Source organism: Nomascus leucogenys, chromosome 7b (genome assembly GCF_006542625.1).
Source record: "Nomascus leucogenys isolate Asia chromosome 7b, Asia_NLE_v1, whole genome shotgun sequence".
Lineage (NCBI taxonomy): Eukaryota > Metazoa > Chordata > Mammalia > Primates > Hylobatidae > Nomascus > Nomascus leucogenys.
The window spans coordinates 103003482-103019344 of record NC_044387.1 but is presented as its reverse complement, the minus strand read 5'-3'; the positions used below and the strand labels follow the sequence as shown (position 1 = coordinate 103019344).

The following is a 15863-nucleotide window of genomic DNA, read 5'->3' as shown; positions in this document are numbered from 1 at the left end:
TGGAAATGCCTGGATGTGCAGGCAGAAGTTTGCTGCAGGGGTGGAGCCTTCATGGAGAACCTCTGCTAGGGTAGTGCAGAAGTGAAATGTGGTGTCAGAGCCCCCACACAGAGTCCCCATTGGGCATTGCCTAGAGGAGCTTTCAGTAGAGTGCTGCCATCCTCCAGACCCCAGAATGGTAGATCTACCGACAGCTTGCACCATGCACCTGGAATAGCTACAAACACTCAATGCCAGCCCATGAAAGCAGCCAGAGGGGGGTGTACCCTGCAGAGCCACAGGGGCAGAGCTGCCCAAGGCCGTGGAAGCCCACCCTTTGCATCAGAGTGACCTGGATGTGAGACATGGAGTCAAAGGAGATCATTTCAGAGGTTTAAGATTTACTGCCCTGCTGGATTTCAGACTCACATGGGGCCTGTAGCGCCTTCATTCTGGGCAATTTCTCCAATTTTGAATGATGTATTTATCCCATGTCTGTACCCGCATTGTATCTAGGAAGTAACTAACTTGTGTTTGATTTTACAGGCTCATAGGTGGAAGGCACTTGCCTTGTCTCAGATGAGACTTTAGTGTTGGACTTTTGAGTTAATCCTGGAATGAGTTAAGACTTTGAGGGACTGTTGGGAAGGCCTTCTTGGTTTTGAAATGTGAGAACATGAGATTTGGGAGGGGCCAGGGGAGGAGTGATATGGTTTGGCTCTGTGTCCCCACCCAAATCTCATCTTGAATTGTAATCCCCATAATCCCCAGGTGTTGAGGGAGGGACCTGATGGGAGGTGATTGGATCATGGGGGTGGTTTCCCCCATGCTGTTCTCATGATAGTGAGTTCTCACAAGAGCTGATGGTTTTATAAGTGTTTGACAGTTCCTCCTATGCACACATTCTCTCTCTGTCTCCTGTCGCCATGTCAAACGTGCCTCTTCCCTTTCCACCATGATTTTAAGTTTTCTGAGGCCTCTGAAGCCATGTGGAACTGTGAGTCAATTAAGCCTCTTTCCTTTATAAATTACCCAGTCTTGGGTATTTCCTTATAGCAATATGAGAATGAACTAATACAGTTTGTGTGTGGTGGGTGTGTATGTGTTGTGTGTGTATGTGTGGTGAGGGTGTGTGACGTGTGTGGTGATAGGGTGTGTGCGTGGTGAGTGTATTTGTGTGTGTTGATGTGTGTGTGGTGTGTATGTGGTGAGGGGGTGTGTGTGTGGTGAGGGTGTGTATGTGTGTTGTGATAGCATATGTGTGTGGTGTGTGTGTATGGCATGTGTGGTGATGGTATGTGTTGGTGTGTGTGGTGAGATGGTGTGTGTGATTGTGTGGAGTGTGTGTATGTTGTGTGTATTTGTGTGGGGTTTGCATGTGTTTGTGTGGTGTATGTGTGGTGAGGAGGTATGTGTAGTGATGTGTGTGTTGTTAGGGTGTATGTGTTGTGTGGTGAGAGTATGTCTGTATGTGGTGTGTATGTGATGGTGTGTGTGGTGTGTATCTGATGTGTGTGTATGTGGTGTTTGTGTGGTGTGTGTGTATGTGGTGTGTGTTTGTGTGGTGTATGTGTGTGTGATGTGTGTGTGGTGTGAGTGTGTATGGTGAGGGTGTAAAGTAAGCAGTGCTCCCCCTGGAGGGCCCTCTTGGGGATGCTCCTGCCCTGCCTGTGTCCCACCTGTCTTTCCTGCCCAGGGTCTCTGGGAAGGTGTGGGGATGGTGACAGATTCAGGGTTGGGTCATGGCCCTGGCTCTCACAAGTGACTGTGGGCAGAAGTAGAAAGGATTCTTGTCTTTTTGGGGGGTGGGGGACTATGAAATTGCAGGGCGACACCACCAATACAGGGTGGTTTTTACTGTGAGGCAGAACCCTTTTACCCGCCTTGGCACTGGACTTGGCTGGTTTTCAGGGGGCCACCATTTTGGGCATCCTCACGGCCAGGGTCTTGAACGTGGTGATGACCAGTGAGGCCTGATGCTGCTGGGGACCAGGCAGGGCCCAGGAGGGAGAACTGGTGAGGCGTGCCCTCGGGGTTCAGTCCAGTTCTGGCCTTTAAGGCTGCCAGAAAAAGGGGGACAACATTGGGCGCCATCAGGCATGGAGCGAGGGACTCTCTGCTGTCTCCTCTGTCCACTTCCTTCCTCCTTGAGTTTCCTTTTCTGGAGCAGGGCAAAGCACAGGATGCTGTCAGGGCTGTGTTTGTGGTGGCCATGCTCCGTGTCATTTCCTGTGCGGTTATAAGTATTCACGCCCGAGAGTCAGGCTGCATCATCTTCAAAAGGCGAGCAGTGAGCTCTGGGGTGGGGACAGGGCAGCCACTAAGCTCTGTCCTGCAGGAAGTGTGAGGAGGTGCCAGGGAGCCCTGCTTGCCACTTCCCTCCCTGGTGGGTGGGGGCTGCAGGGAGAGCAACCCCCTTCCCTTCCCGGGGCCTCCTCATGTGGCTGAGCTTTGTGGCTGGGGTTCCTGCAGCTCAGGGACTTTCCCAGGAGATGGTGAAAGACGTCTGGGTGGTAGCCTTGACATCACCATGGGCTCTTTCTTCTAGCTTTTTCTCTCCACCACACACACATGCACACACACGCACAAACACACATACATGCACGCAAATGCACATGCACACACACACACATCCCTGCACACACACACACGCACACATGCCTGCACACATGCACACACCCACATAGCACATGCACACACATACGCAAATGTACACATACATATACGTGCACACTCACATGCATACACTGACACATGCACACACGTTATGTACACACAGCCACACATGCACACCCTCCACATGCACACGTGCACACACATATGCAAACACATACACATAAGGGCACACTCATGCATACACTCACACATGCGCACACACATTACATTCACATGTCCACACGCACACACGTCCACATATGCACACACACCCCATGTGCGTGCGCACACACATACACAAACGCACACATACACATATGTGCACACTCACATGCATATACTCATGCACGTGCACACACATTATGTACACAAGTCCACACACGTATGCACACACCCCACACATATGCACACACGCACACACAGAAACGCACACATACACACACGCACATGCAGGCACACACGCACATGCACAAACACATGCACACGCGTACACAGATGCATGTGCACGTGTGCACACACACACGCAGTGTCTTGGCACAGGAACCGGGGAGGAGTGGCTGGGGGGCCAAGGTCTGGGTCCACTGTAAAGATGGGGAAACTGAGGCACAGAGGCCAGTGGTCATCTCCGTCTCTGCAGAGCCGGCCTGAGAGGGGGCCTCCCACGCTGGGCTCCTCCCGGCTTCGCTGCTTCTCCAGGGAGTTGCTAAGTGTGATTAACTGGAGCACTAATTGGCAGAGGCCGCAGAAAGAGCCTGAGTGGTGGCGAGGCGAGTCCTGTTTCCCTTTGATTTACAAGAGCCCGGCGAGCCTGCCGTCCGCGTCCTAACAGGCGCGAGAGGAAGGGGCAGGCAGCCGCCTCGGAAAAGGCCAGAGCCCGGCTCCCCGCGCCCCTCGCAGGCAGCGCCATGGGGTGGTGGGGTGGGAGCCAGGTCGAGGGACTCAGGCCGGGAGCAGAGGCACGGGGCCTCCCAACCTGGGGCTGCCAGCCTGTGCTTACGACCCAAGAACTTGTGTTTAGGACTGGGTTCCCGAGCAGCCCCAGAGCCAGACAGAGTTGTCCCAGCAGGTGAGGCACTCGCTGCTGCCGGTCGAGAGGCCCCGCCTCTGGCTTCAGCAGAGGCCCAGGGCGGGAAGCAACCTGGCTGAAGGCCGCAGGCCGCGGGGGCAGCGTCCCCCCGCGTCCGGCAAACCCGGGGCTGGAGACCTGGTGCAGTACTGCTCCTAGTGCCACAGTCTCCTTGGTGGTGTGTGTGTGTGTGTGTGTGTGTGTGTGTGTGTGTGTGTGTGTGTGAGAGAGAGAGAGAGAGAGAGAGACAGATATCTCACTCTGGGCCTCCCAGTCATCCCGGCTCCCAGTGGGCAGGGGAGCGCTTTGCCCTCCTGGTGAGTGGTGAGGAATGAACTGGGCACGGGTGCGCCGGGCTCCAGCTCAGGGAGCAGGGCCTCTCCCGTCATCCTGTCACTGCTGCCAGCGCCTGGCTGATCTTGGCGTCCCGTTAGTAGCCCTTTGGGATTTCACATGCAGCTGTGCCTGCTGCATCCCAACCCGGCCTTTATCTAGGTGATATTTTGGCTTCCCGAGCCGTCTCTGGCCTTCTTTCTCATTCCAGCGAGAACCTGGGTAGGAAAAAGGGCCTATTTATTGGCCTCCCCAAATGCCAGCGGGCTGCACTCAGGGCCGGTTTCTGAAGGCAGGACACCAGCAAACAGGCTGCTACATGAGATTAGCATCCATTGGCTTCTCTGGGCGACAACCCAGGGGCAAAAGGTTGAATCCCTCCCCAATTCTGCGTCGCGCTGGCTTTCATGGCTGCCGCAGGCTTGGGTAGAGGAGGGAGACTGGATGTCACCGCTGCAAGGAGGCCAGGCCGAGGCGGCTGGGGAGCTGCGGGGAAGCGGGAGGGGGGCGGCTTTCGCTCTTTCAGGCTGTCACTCCAGCACGTTCCGTGAGAGCCCAGCTCCCCCAGAAATAAAAATGCCACCCTGAATTTAAGTGATCCGTTCTTTTGGGACATTCTTCCCAGTGACAGGACTGTTAACATGAAAAGTAAAAGGGAAACAATGTGATAGTTCAGAAATCACTGTTTTCAGGGGGCTGCAGAACTCAGATAGCCCGCGGACAATTGCTGGGAGGAAGCACCTTATTTTGATCTGTGAGTGAGAGCAAGGCGGCATGACAGTGTCTGCTCCACGTGCAGGGAAATCTTACCCGAGCCACTTTGGCGGGGCCCAGGCCTTGGTGAGGCGGTGCTGCAGCAGAAGTCTCCTCTTTAAGTGTGAAACTCGGGGGTGCAGAGCAGAGGTGGGGAAGAGAGGGTCAGAGAGCCGGCCTCACCGCCGTTGGGGTGGAGAGTGGCGAGCGGCGGCGCCTTCTCTTCAGTTTCTGGCCCGGGAGGTGCCCCTTTGGCGTCCAAGGACTTTCCCTCCCACAGCCGCGCGTCACTAGGGGGCGCCGGAGCCCTTCCTGAAATCGCCGCCATCCCTGCAGGGCCCGCCCTGGGCCCGCTGGGGGCTGCAGGGGCTGCCGGGGATTCAGGGGCTGCAGGTGGGGGCGTCCCAGGACCCCTGCCCACGGGGCCGCCGGATGTTGGGACGGCTTTTCCATGTCCGCAGAAGCCAGAGTCCCAGGAACCCCAGGGGAAGGCCAGAGGGAAGCCCCAGATGAGGGAGGACTCAAGGAAGGGTGTTGTCTTCCCCTTGCTACCTCCCGTTCTCTGCCTTGGGTCACCTCTGCGCTCTGCAGTGACCTGTCCCCTGTCAATGCTCCAGACTGAAGTTAAACTCCAGGCTTGATTTTTTTTTTTTTTTTTTTTTTGAGCTTGGAAATCATAGCCGAATAAAGGTATTTTACAATCTGCTTGTTTGTTACCTTTTGTCAATAAATTAAGAAACTGGGGATGACAGACTGACTCAAGGTCCTTTTGAGATCCTGAGTCATCAACGTCCCCCTGGCCCACCGAGGGAGCCCTATGGCGTTCCTTCCAAGCCTTTAAGGACAGAGAGGGTTAGATTCAACCTGACCCACTGCAACGAGAGAGAGAGAGAGAGCGAGCTAGCATCGTGGATGCAAAGATAGTTCTGGGGACCATTTTTGCAGAATATTCTCTGCAACAGGTAGACTAGACTTTCCCTAGTGTTCGTGTGGGAGGAAGGTGTGGGATGGGGCAGTCTCCAGACTACGGTCATTAATCACAGTACAGTAAGAACTCCAGGTTGAAGAGAGCCTGGTGAGCCTCTTCACCGACCTCCACTGAGCGCCCCATTTTCAGCCTTTCAGTCACGCCCGAGAACTTGTCATTTTAACTCCTTGGGCATTTATGCTTCCCTCACTCTCCACTGATAGAGTTCACTTGTGAAAATTTTAAAAAATTCATTTTAACCTAGCAGACCACTTGTAAATCCTGACAGTTGTGTGCAGTGAGCTATGCCACAGAGAAATGGCCGCTGTGGGTGGAATTCAGGAAATCTCTGCACACAGGTAGAAGAACGAGATTTCCCTGCATAATACAGGATGAATGCCTGTGGCCGGGGCCTGCTAAGTGTAGCTCACAATTCACCCTGCAAGCAGGGGGACTGTTACCAAGCCAGTCTCTTGCCCTAAAAGTCACAATTTATGCTTCTAATTTTAATTTTCCTGAGCTTAGATCCCAGAAGGATTTATTAAATTTGCTTTGAGGAACCCATTAACTCTAAACTGAATAATGATGATGTTACTCTAGGCTTAGATCGGTTGATAGGAAATTCTCTATCCACAGGACTCTAGGAATCCCGTATTCCTCCACGACAGGATTCTAAGTCGGTTCATAAATGAAAAGGTTTACTCAATTTACCTAAAAGTTATTAGTAATTAACTAACATCAAGAGACCATTGCTTGCAGGGGTGGTGAACAGCAAATGAGAAGTCTGGCAAAGAGATGATATTCATTATGTGGCTTAAATGAGAAGGTAGAAAATTCAAATGGCTTATCAGTACCTCTTTGGTACTCTGGCTTAACTCTGTGGTTAAAATGGGCGATAATGACTTATAACTCATTTTTATTTTATTGTTTCATGGGTCTAGTAGGATGTTCAAAGCCAGATGAATAACTTATGGAAAATCTAGGTAAACAGCCCAATGGTCTTTCTTTTGGAAATAATGGAGAGTCAAACTTGCTTATCTACACGGAAGGGCCGTGAGGAGCTAGAAATACTGGCAGGCAGAGGGGCGCTCAAGGCATCTGTTTTGTTTAGTGTCGGGGGATCGTTATAGAATGAAAAACGCTAGTCCTGGCTGTAAATGATGGCAGCTTTGGAAAGATCAAGTGCCCGTGGGAAGGGGGGCGGTAAGGAGTATCTGCGGTTCCTTCCCGGGGAGCGTTATGGGGAGGCTGTGACGTAGCGGAGGGTACTAGCTCAAGGGAATCTCTGCTCACCTTAACTTGAGCCACTTCTGTGAACTTGGACAACTCAAATTTCTGTAAGTCCCTTCCACCTCCAGCTTCTGGAATGGGGATGCATTTTGTGGACTGGGATGCTGGGATCAGATCACTCCTTTAAGGAAAGTGGGATGAAATTTGGGTATCTATGGAAGGGGTGAGATCTTAATATATTGCCCTTTGAGGCTTCCCAGGGGCAGACTCACCCCACTCTGCTGGAGCTCAGATGATACCCCCCCACCCCCCTTGCCAGGTGGGTGGTGGCAGTTCTTGGTCCAGGTGGACCTTGTCCTCCTCTGTACAACAGCAAGCGAGCGGCTGTGAGCACTGCCCGGGTGGTTTTGCCCAGACAGAACACGATGTGGATCAGTGCCTTCCGGCTTCCTCTTGAATCCCTCCTTTCCAAAAGCACCTCGGACAGCTGATTTGCTGTCAGCAGGCGAGAGAAACAACCGCATTCAGGAGTAGCCCAGGGCAAAAGGAGAAAGAAAAGATGGTGAACGGAGTGAAGAATGGGCACGGATAGGGAAAGCATCAATGGCGTTCTTTCATTTAAAAAAAAATTTTTTTTTTTTTTAAGAGACAGGGTCTTGTGTCGCTCAGGCCGGAGAGCAGCGGTGCGATCATAGCTCTTTGTAACCTCCAGCTCCTCTCCTCATCTTTTCAAGCGCTTGAGGACTGGTCCTGATTTTGAGGTGCTTATATTCAGGGTGCTGCCCTTCTGTTGCGGTCTGGCAGTTAGAACCCCATGCAACTGTTAGGAAATGTGTGGTGAATGTAAAGACATAAATTTCACGGGATGTAGCAGCAGCATATTCCATATTCAGATTATTTTTTCTAATTTTTACCGGCACCATTTTTATTTGCATTTGTTCAGACATTACTTTTAAGGAAAAGAGTGTAGAGAAGGAAAGCAGAACTTCGCCTGGTTTTCTGGAATTCCGTTTTGATCATGTTGAAGTTTAATTCGAGGAGAAGAAAACAGACCAGTTTGCCAAGTGCAATGACCTGATTCTTGCTGGATCAACACGTTATGCAGTTGAGGTTGTCACTAGAAAGCAAGTGTGATGAAGTCTGCCTCTTGCAACTAAAATCAAAGCCCTGGCCTGCCGGCCAGAATTGCTGAACTAAGCATCCTCTAATCAGCCGGTCTATATGTAGATTTAGACATCTCCAGGAGGCTGCAAGCCTATCAGGCCCAAACTGATTATTCTAATCAAGTGTTTTAATTAAGCACACTTATTGCCAGGATCACAGGAATGAGGCCTGGTCTCAAGTAGTAATGGGCGGTATTTTTGTAAATTCTTCTTTACAGTTAGCCTGTTTGGCTTTGTGGGGGTGTGTTTACTGTTTTCCTAAAGTAGGCCATGGGAGAGGCCCCTGTGAAGTTCACTCTGCTGAGCCAGCAGTCTGGCCAATGGACAAAAAAAAAAAAAAAAAAAAAAAAAAAAAAGGGTACTACCAACTGGGTTGCAGATGAATCAATTCCCCAACAACTGCATCTATTTGCATCCTCCACGTTAAACACAAAAGCAATGCTGGCTAGCCTAAGACTTGAAAAAATATAAAAACACACACACATTGGGTTGGCTTTTATTGGAATGCCTAGATGCAATCTATAGTCATCAAGTTATGGAAAATTCAGGTCACATATAAAGTTAAGAAGGCAAATGAAAAGAACAATACAAATCAGACAAAATTTACATCTCAAAATATCATGAAAGCATTTTGACTGGCTTTGCCTAAAATACTTTGAATATCAATTTCTTTTTTGTAAGCTAATTCTTTTCATTATACAGTCCCCCACCCCCTCCCAACTCTTAGAAAAAGGTCTTTTGTTTACATATTCCCCAAGGTCACTATTTCTTGTAAAAGCATGTCCAGATCACAAGTCTTTTCAGAAAGAAATAGGCTCATTATACCTACTAACAAGACACTAATTGGGTTGATTTGACTTCATCGAAAATAAGCACCAGGAGATACTCCAAATCTGTTATTTATTGGTGCCCGTGTGAAGACCAGTCCATGTCAAGAAGAGGTTAAGACTATGATTTCACTTCTGTCATGTGGCACAAGCTTTTCATGGTAACACATCAGAAACATGTCTGAGAATTTAGACTCAGAGCCTATTTCACCCAAAAGTACTTACAGCATGCTAAATACAGGCCTGCAGAAGTTCCACGGAACAGAACTGCAAATACCTAAGTTAACAGTTAAAAAATAAAATGGAAAGCAGAATTATGTTTATGTGGTTTGAAATCTCATAGTTTTCTAAATTTGGGCCTCATAATACTTGCCAAAGGATTTCCAGGATAAAAAATATTAATGCTAATCTGTGCTTTCATTCTAATAAAATATCAGCATTCATTAGAAGATTAATTACTTCGGTATGCTCTACCAAATACACAAAGACAGTAATAGCACTGATACTGTAAATTCAGTAGCTATTTTGAAACTTTCCCAGCCAATCTGTTTAATAAACACGCCTACTGTGCAATTTAGAGTATGTGATACATACAAAGCAGTTAGAAAATTATTCTCAATACATCACTTGAACCTTTATATTTACGACATGTTCACTTGCTATATTTTATCACCATTATACATAGAGGGAAACAGTGTGTACTATAGCTCAATGAACTGAGAAATATCTTCTAAAAATATTTTTGTGGCTGAATTTAGTGCTCAGGAAAGAGATTTGTCAGAGCTGAGCCGACACGGAAGTGCAGATGGCGGCTGGGCTCGTTCCCACACGCGTGCATGCATGTGTGCAGCAGGGCGCGGCTGTCAGTTCACTTCCAGCTGGATCTGCCACCCCAGGCTTCCCCGAGACAGAGCAGAGGCTGTCATTCAAACCAGCCCCTAAGACGGTTTGGTCATGTGGGCTTAGAGTAACCCTGACCAGCTCCATCTGGCTCACCCACCACTGCTCGGTTTCTGCTGTCTTTCCTAGATCTTAAGACACGTGTTTAGGATCACGACCACATCAGATCCTTTCCTCCTCCTGTTTCCCCAGCATCTGATGTGGTCTCTCTTCCATCGTGAGACAGAGCTGTGGAACAGTAACAGTAAAAACCCCGGGGTTAATTATATCAACTCCCCATTGACTTGCAAGGTTGAGAAAGGGCCAGAGAACCCTTCCTCCCGTTTCTTCGAATCTTCCCTTACATTCCACCAGCCCTAGTTGTCTACTGTGTCTCTCAGTTGACAATGCTGAGGACACTGGCCTGATGCGTGAGAGAGGGAAGAGAAAGGAGCTCTCTGATTCACCACCCACCTAGAATTGCACGGTCCTATCCATCTAGTGATAGAAGCTTGCACATTTTTTCAACCTAATACAAAAATATTAACACTTCTGGACATTATAGGCATAAGTTATATCTCTACAATATAATAATTTATACTGTACAGCTATAACAGATAACAAAAGGTGCAATCCTTTTAAAAAATCACACAGTTCACATGTTTTTATCATTTTATTTTTAAGTATAAACTTTTTAAACACTTTACATAAATTAACTCCTCTGAGACTAATATTTGATGTACAGTAAATTGTAATTCATATAAAAATCCATAAACAACTTGTCTCACATAATTTACAAAAAAAATCAGGATTTCCTTTGCTTATCAGTGACAAGGATTCTAGTTGCCAGTTTTTTCCCCGAAGGCAAACCACGTTAGCATTGTAAAATCCATTAATAAATCCCCGCCGCAGAAGTCACTGTGCCAATGTCCTTCTACAAAGCTGCACAGGGAAAGCAGTTGAGTTGTCTAGAAACAGTTAACTTTGCCCCACATTGTAAAATGAACAGAGATATAGCTATCACATCCTATGCAGACAGACTACTTCTTGTAAGCAAAGGTCGACAATTCAGGACTATTTGGAAACACTGTATGCATTTTTTTTTCTTTTTTAAAGTTAGTTAAATACAGTGCCTCGAAGGAACAGACGGCCCAGCGCAAAAGATCGAGGCCTTTGTCCTTGATGATGTTTTCTTCTCTGGCTACGTTCAGTCCGACTGAGTGCAGCGCTTATGCATATGTAAACATATTCGTTAAAGCCGATCACCTTTAAGGTCATTCAGAAAAAAGCGGTCCTTGTTTTTGCGGTGTGGGTCGTAACAGCAGTCTCGTTCTCCCGGGAGGAAGGCTCTTGGGCGTTGGAGAGTCCCACTCGGGTCGTGCCACGGGACGATGTGAGCAGGGCGTGAGCGGCTCGGCGGGCGCGGCCCGGGCGTTACCTCCTGCCGATCTCGCTCTGCCGCAGGAACTGGATGTTGTTGGCGCTGTCGGCCAGCTCGGGGTACTGCTCCACCGAGAGTACGTAGTACCCGTCGTAGCCCTGCACCTTGCCGGCGCTCAGCAGCTGCCGCTTCTCGCCCTCCGTCCAGAGGCGCGCGCCCTCCTCGCCGTCGCGCACGCGCTGCTGCTCGCGCGCCCAGGCCCGGGCGAGCGCGCGCTGCCGCGCCTGCTCCAGGATGCGCGCCTTCTCCTCGTCCAGGGTCATGCCGTAACGCACGTGCAGCGCCAGCGCGCCGAACTGCATCTCCACGTCCGCGAACCTGCGCGTCCTGCCGTTCACCACCGTGGTGGACTGCGACACCGTCACGTTGATGCCGTTCTCCAGCGCCTTGCGGCCGCTGGTCAGCCGCAGCGTGCCCAGGTCGCTCTCGGGCGTGGTGGTCTTGATGAAGTAATGCGTGTCCTTGCCCTCGATGGTGAAGTGCAGGTTCTCTAGGTAGAAGGCGTTGTTGAGCACGGCCGCCACCTTGATGCAGTCCTCGTTGGCGATATTGAGCACGTTGGTCTGCACGCGGCCCTGGCTGACGGCCAGCATGACGCCCTTGCCGATCAGCGACTTGACTGTGGCGAACCACAGCCAGGACTTTGCGCCGCCGGCCCGGCGCCGGCTCACCTGCACCTCGGCCATCTTCCCCAGCGACAGGAAGGCCTTGGCCTGCCGCGCCACTTGCTGCTGGACTCCGAAGATGGGCTGCGGGCGAAACACAACAAGGGGCGCGTCAGAGGCGGCAGGGAGCCTCCCCAGTCCTGACCTACACACGGGGCCCTGGGGACAGCGCCGGGGCATGCATGGAAGCCCTGGGGTCCTTCCCTGATCAGAAGGCTGACAGCCCGGGTGGAGGAAGCACTCGAGATCTGTCCCCTTCAAGGTGATCCCAATGCTTTGGAACCCCCAAACGGCTCACTCATCGTGGATCACTTTAAAGCTTTCTTCATTTCTAGCATGGGAAAACCAGTCCCGTTTCTTGCTTTTCTCTTAGTTTCTAGATGCTCTTTTCCCACGCCCACCCCACGTGGGGAACCCAGCTCATCCGGACCTGCATGCTCGTAGCTTTCTCCACAGGAGGCTGAGAAGCCACCAAACACAGAGAGGGATCTGAACGGCTGGGGATACTTAGGGCCGATCACGGGGACCTGCTTTGTATGCTTCGAAATGCTTGTATTTAAGTCAACTCTGTCCCCTCTCCTGGCAGAGTTTTCAGCTGAAGATGGTGAGTGTAACGGCAGAACTGAAATGTACAGCGATGAGTGGACGGTGGGGCAGCTGGAGACGGTATTTGTTACTTTAGGAAAACAATTATTTTTCTCAGACTTAGGGACAGTGGACCGTCTAGATTGGCAAATGTTTTAAATTGGGGGCATCTTAACTCAGCCATTTCTTATACCACCAGATGTTTGTCTGGCCATTGTTTCCGAAATGAAAACATCTGTTTCATTTGCGGCAATGAAAGAAACAGTTGTTTTTCTGCACTTGGGGCAGCTTCAGTGTCTTTGCTCCTGATTCCCTATGCTGTCCTTATGGTGCGCTTCTTCTGACAGAGAACTTGAACCATATTTAAAAGGCTGCTTAGGAAAAGAGCTGGCAAGTGCATTTGTACAGTTAGATGTAAGTGTTTTCAGGCATGTTGGAAAGTCATACACAGCTAGGACGTGCATGTTCAAATGCATTAGGAAACTTCGGTATGTCTTCATGCCACTGTATCAGTATAGACAGTCATGCGCTGCTTAACTATGGGGAGGCATTCTGAGAAATGTGGCATTAGGCCATTTCGTCCTTGTGTGAACATCACAGCGGGCACTTACACAAACCTAGATGGTGTAGCCTACTGCACACGTAGGCTGTATGGGATGGCCTATGGCTTCTAGGCTGCAAATCTGTATACGATGTGACTGTACTGAATACTGCAGGCAACTGTACCACCATGGTAAGTACTTGTGTATCTAAACATAGAAGAGGTACAGTGAAAACACAGTGTCGGCAGAGCCCGGTGGCTCATGCCTATAATCCTAGCATTTTGGTAGGCGGAGGCAGGAGGATCGCTTGAGCCCAGGAGTTCAAGACCAGCCTGTGCTACACAGGGAGGCTCTTATCTCTACAAAAAATAAAAAATTAGCTGGGTGTGGTGGCGCGTGCCTATAGTCCCAGATACTTGGAAGCCTGAGGTGGGAGGCTCACTTGAGCCTAGGAGGTCAAGGCTGCACTCCAGCCTGGGTGACAGAGTGAGACCCCATCTCAATTTAAAAAAAAATACGATATTGTAATCTTATGTGATCACCACCTTATACAAGGTCTATCATTGACCAAAATGTTGTACACATGACTATATTTGTAACTTATGAAAAAGGAATTGCTTTTATATTAGGTATGAAACAACAAAAAACAGGTACTGGTACTGTAGATAGCCTGTGTGTGTGTTAACCATGGTGGCCTCTTCTCTTTGTTTTCATTGAAATGATAGGAAATTGCTCAAGGGGTGGTTGGGAATCAATTGTTCTAAGAAAGTCTACACTGTCTTCTCCTTATGATCATGGAGTCACCCAGTTTCTCCATCTCTAATTATTCTTACTGTAAGCTGGAAATTCTGGTGTTGGCTGTGCATTCCCTTCTGGTCTCTGACTGGTGGGGATTAGAAGTACCACTTTCTGAAGCGGCAGCTTTGACTTTGCAATTTTCTATTATATTTCTTTATTTTTTGTAATGGTTACAGGCCTCTTGATCTGTTATTCTTAGGAAAATTCCATAAACCTTCCTGGTTGTAGGTGGAGCCTTACCAGAGGACATTTATTTTTATTTTGAATCTTTTCCTATGAAACACTATTAATTAATTATTTTTTTTTTGAGACGGAGTTTCGTTCTTGTTGCTCAGGCTGGAGTACAATGGCGTGATCTCGGCTCACTGCAACCTCCGCCTCCCAGGTTCAAGTGATTCTCCTGCCTCAGCCTCCCGAGTAGCTGGGATAACAGGCATGCCCCACCACGCCGGGCTAATTTTGTATTTTTAGTACAGATGGGGTTTCTCCATGTTGGTCAGGCTGGTCTCAAACTCCTGACCTCAGATGATCCGCCCGCCTCGGCCTCCCAAAGTCCTGGGATTACAGGCGTGAGCCACCTCACTCGGCCGAAACACTGCTAATTTTTAAAGAAGTTGAACCTTGTGGCATTGTTTGTGGGTTGCTAATTTGTAATATGAGTTCCCTGCCCTCTTGTTTATTGTATTTTTGCCTTCAGGTCCAGGCTTTCTTGGGGTTCTTTTTAGAAACCCAGCACTCGAAAGTGAGCTTCTGCATTTCTGTGTTTGCATTAGCATTGCTGAAAACATATTTAAACCTGTTCAACAGGCCTCTGGTTTGTTGAACACAAAGGCAGAGGAAGTGTTTTTTTTTTCCCTAAAACAGTCAAAAAATTAAAAACTGTCTTTGGTACAGTTTTCACAAGGGTAGTTTGATTCGATGTGGGTAGATAAGACACAAGCTACTTATCACCTTTCTGTAGGTCTTTTTGTTTCTTACCGGTGTATCATCCCACTGCTGACTCTTCACAAGTTCGTAAGAAGGTTCTGTTAAATCAAATTTGGGAACAGGGAATCCAGGAATAGCGTTGTGCAGATGGAAACCAAATGTCACCAGCCAGCTGTTAACATCTAGGAGAAGAATGTTCAAAATGAAAGGTGTTGGAGTTTGTTTTGTCCTTTCAAAAATTTAAATTCTTACCTTAAAAAGAAAATCCAATTTCACAATTAATAATCTGAAAAGGAGCACATTTGCTTTCGTCCTACAAATCTAAACCTACTCTGTTTTTAGACATGAAGACGGTAACCTTCACAGCAGAACTATGGCAAATGCTACGAAAAATGCGAGTAATAGATGCTCAGACAGACTGGGTAAGCCATCACTCCTGCTAAGTTGCAGCCTGTGCTAGTAACAGTGATAGCAAGGGTAAGAACAATGCACAGCAGCAGGAGAGAGACATACTTGTAGAAAACAAATGAAATTTGTTTCGTAGTTAGTAAAGGCTGGTCTCAAATAGAAGTTGTGTGTTATTAGCTCTCCAAAGCGATTGCCCAAGGATATGCGGACTTCCACAACCCATTTTCTATTAATAAAACCCCTAAATTGAGAGTATTAAAATCAACAGTTGATTCTTAATCAAAGATGAATGCTGAAAGCTGGCAAAACTGGCCAAGGGCACAGAAGTCCTGATTACCATCAGTTGTGACTTCAAAGGCTCACTGTGCACAGGTGGAGACAAACTTTTTGGGGAAAGAACCTGGAAACCTTTAAGATGGTATTTTAAAATATTGCCATGTGACTCCAAAAGCCATTAAGCTCAGAATAAGGCTTTTATTCTATTCTGGAGGTTATAATGTTACAGAACTACTCAGCAGGCTTGCAGCTTTATGAGTACGGTTGGGTGTAGATTATTTTATATGTTAAGCACATTGCTGGAAAATTTGAAATTGCATTTCACCTAATATATTTTATGCTGTTCCATCTCTCTTTTGATGTTTTTCA

The 15863-nt window shown here is 48.6% G+C and overlaps 1 protein-coding gene across 1 annotated transcript in view; it reads right to left on the bottom strand.

Moving 5' to 3' along the window:
• Positions 1-8626: 8626 nt before the first annotated feature.
• TENM3 (teneurin transmembrane protein 3) overlaps positions 8627-15863 on the bottom strand; it is a 1583118-nt gene continuing 1575881 nt past the window's right edge. The window contains exons 33-34 of the mRNA XM_030816348.1: positions 14862-14992; positions 8627-12042 (exon numbers count right to left, since the gene is read on the bottom strand). Of these exons, the coding sequence (XP_030672208.1) occupies positions 11287-12042; positions 14862-14992 (887 nt within the window). The 3' untranslated portion in view covers positions 8627-11286. The remainder of the gene's footprint in view (positions 12043-14861; positions 14993-15863) is intronic.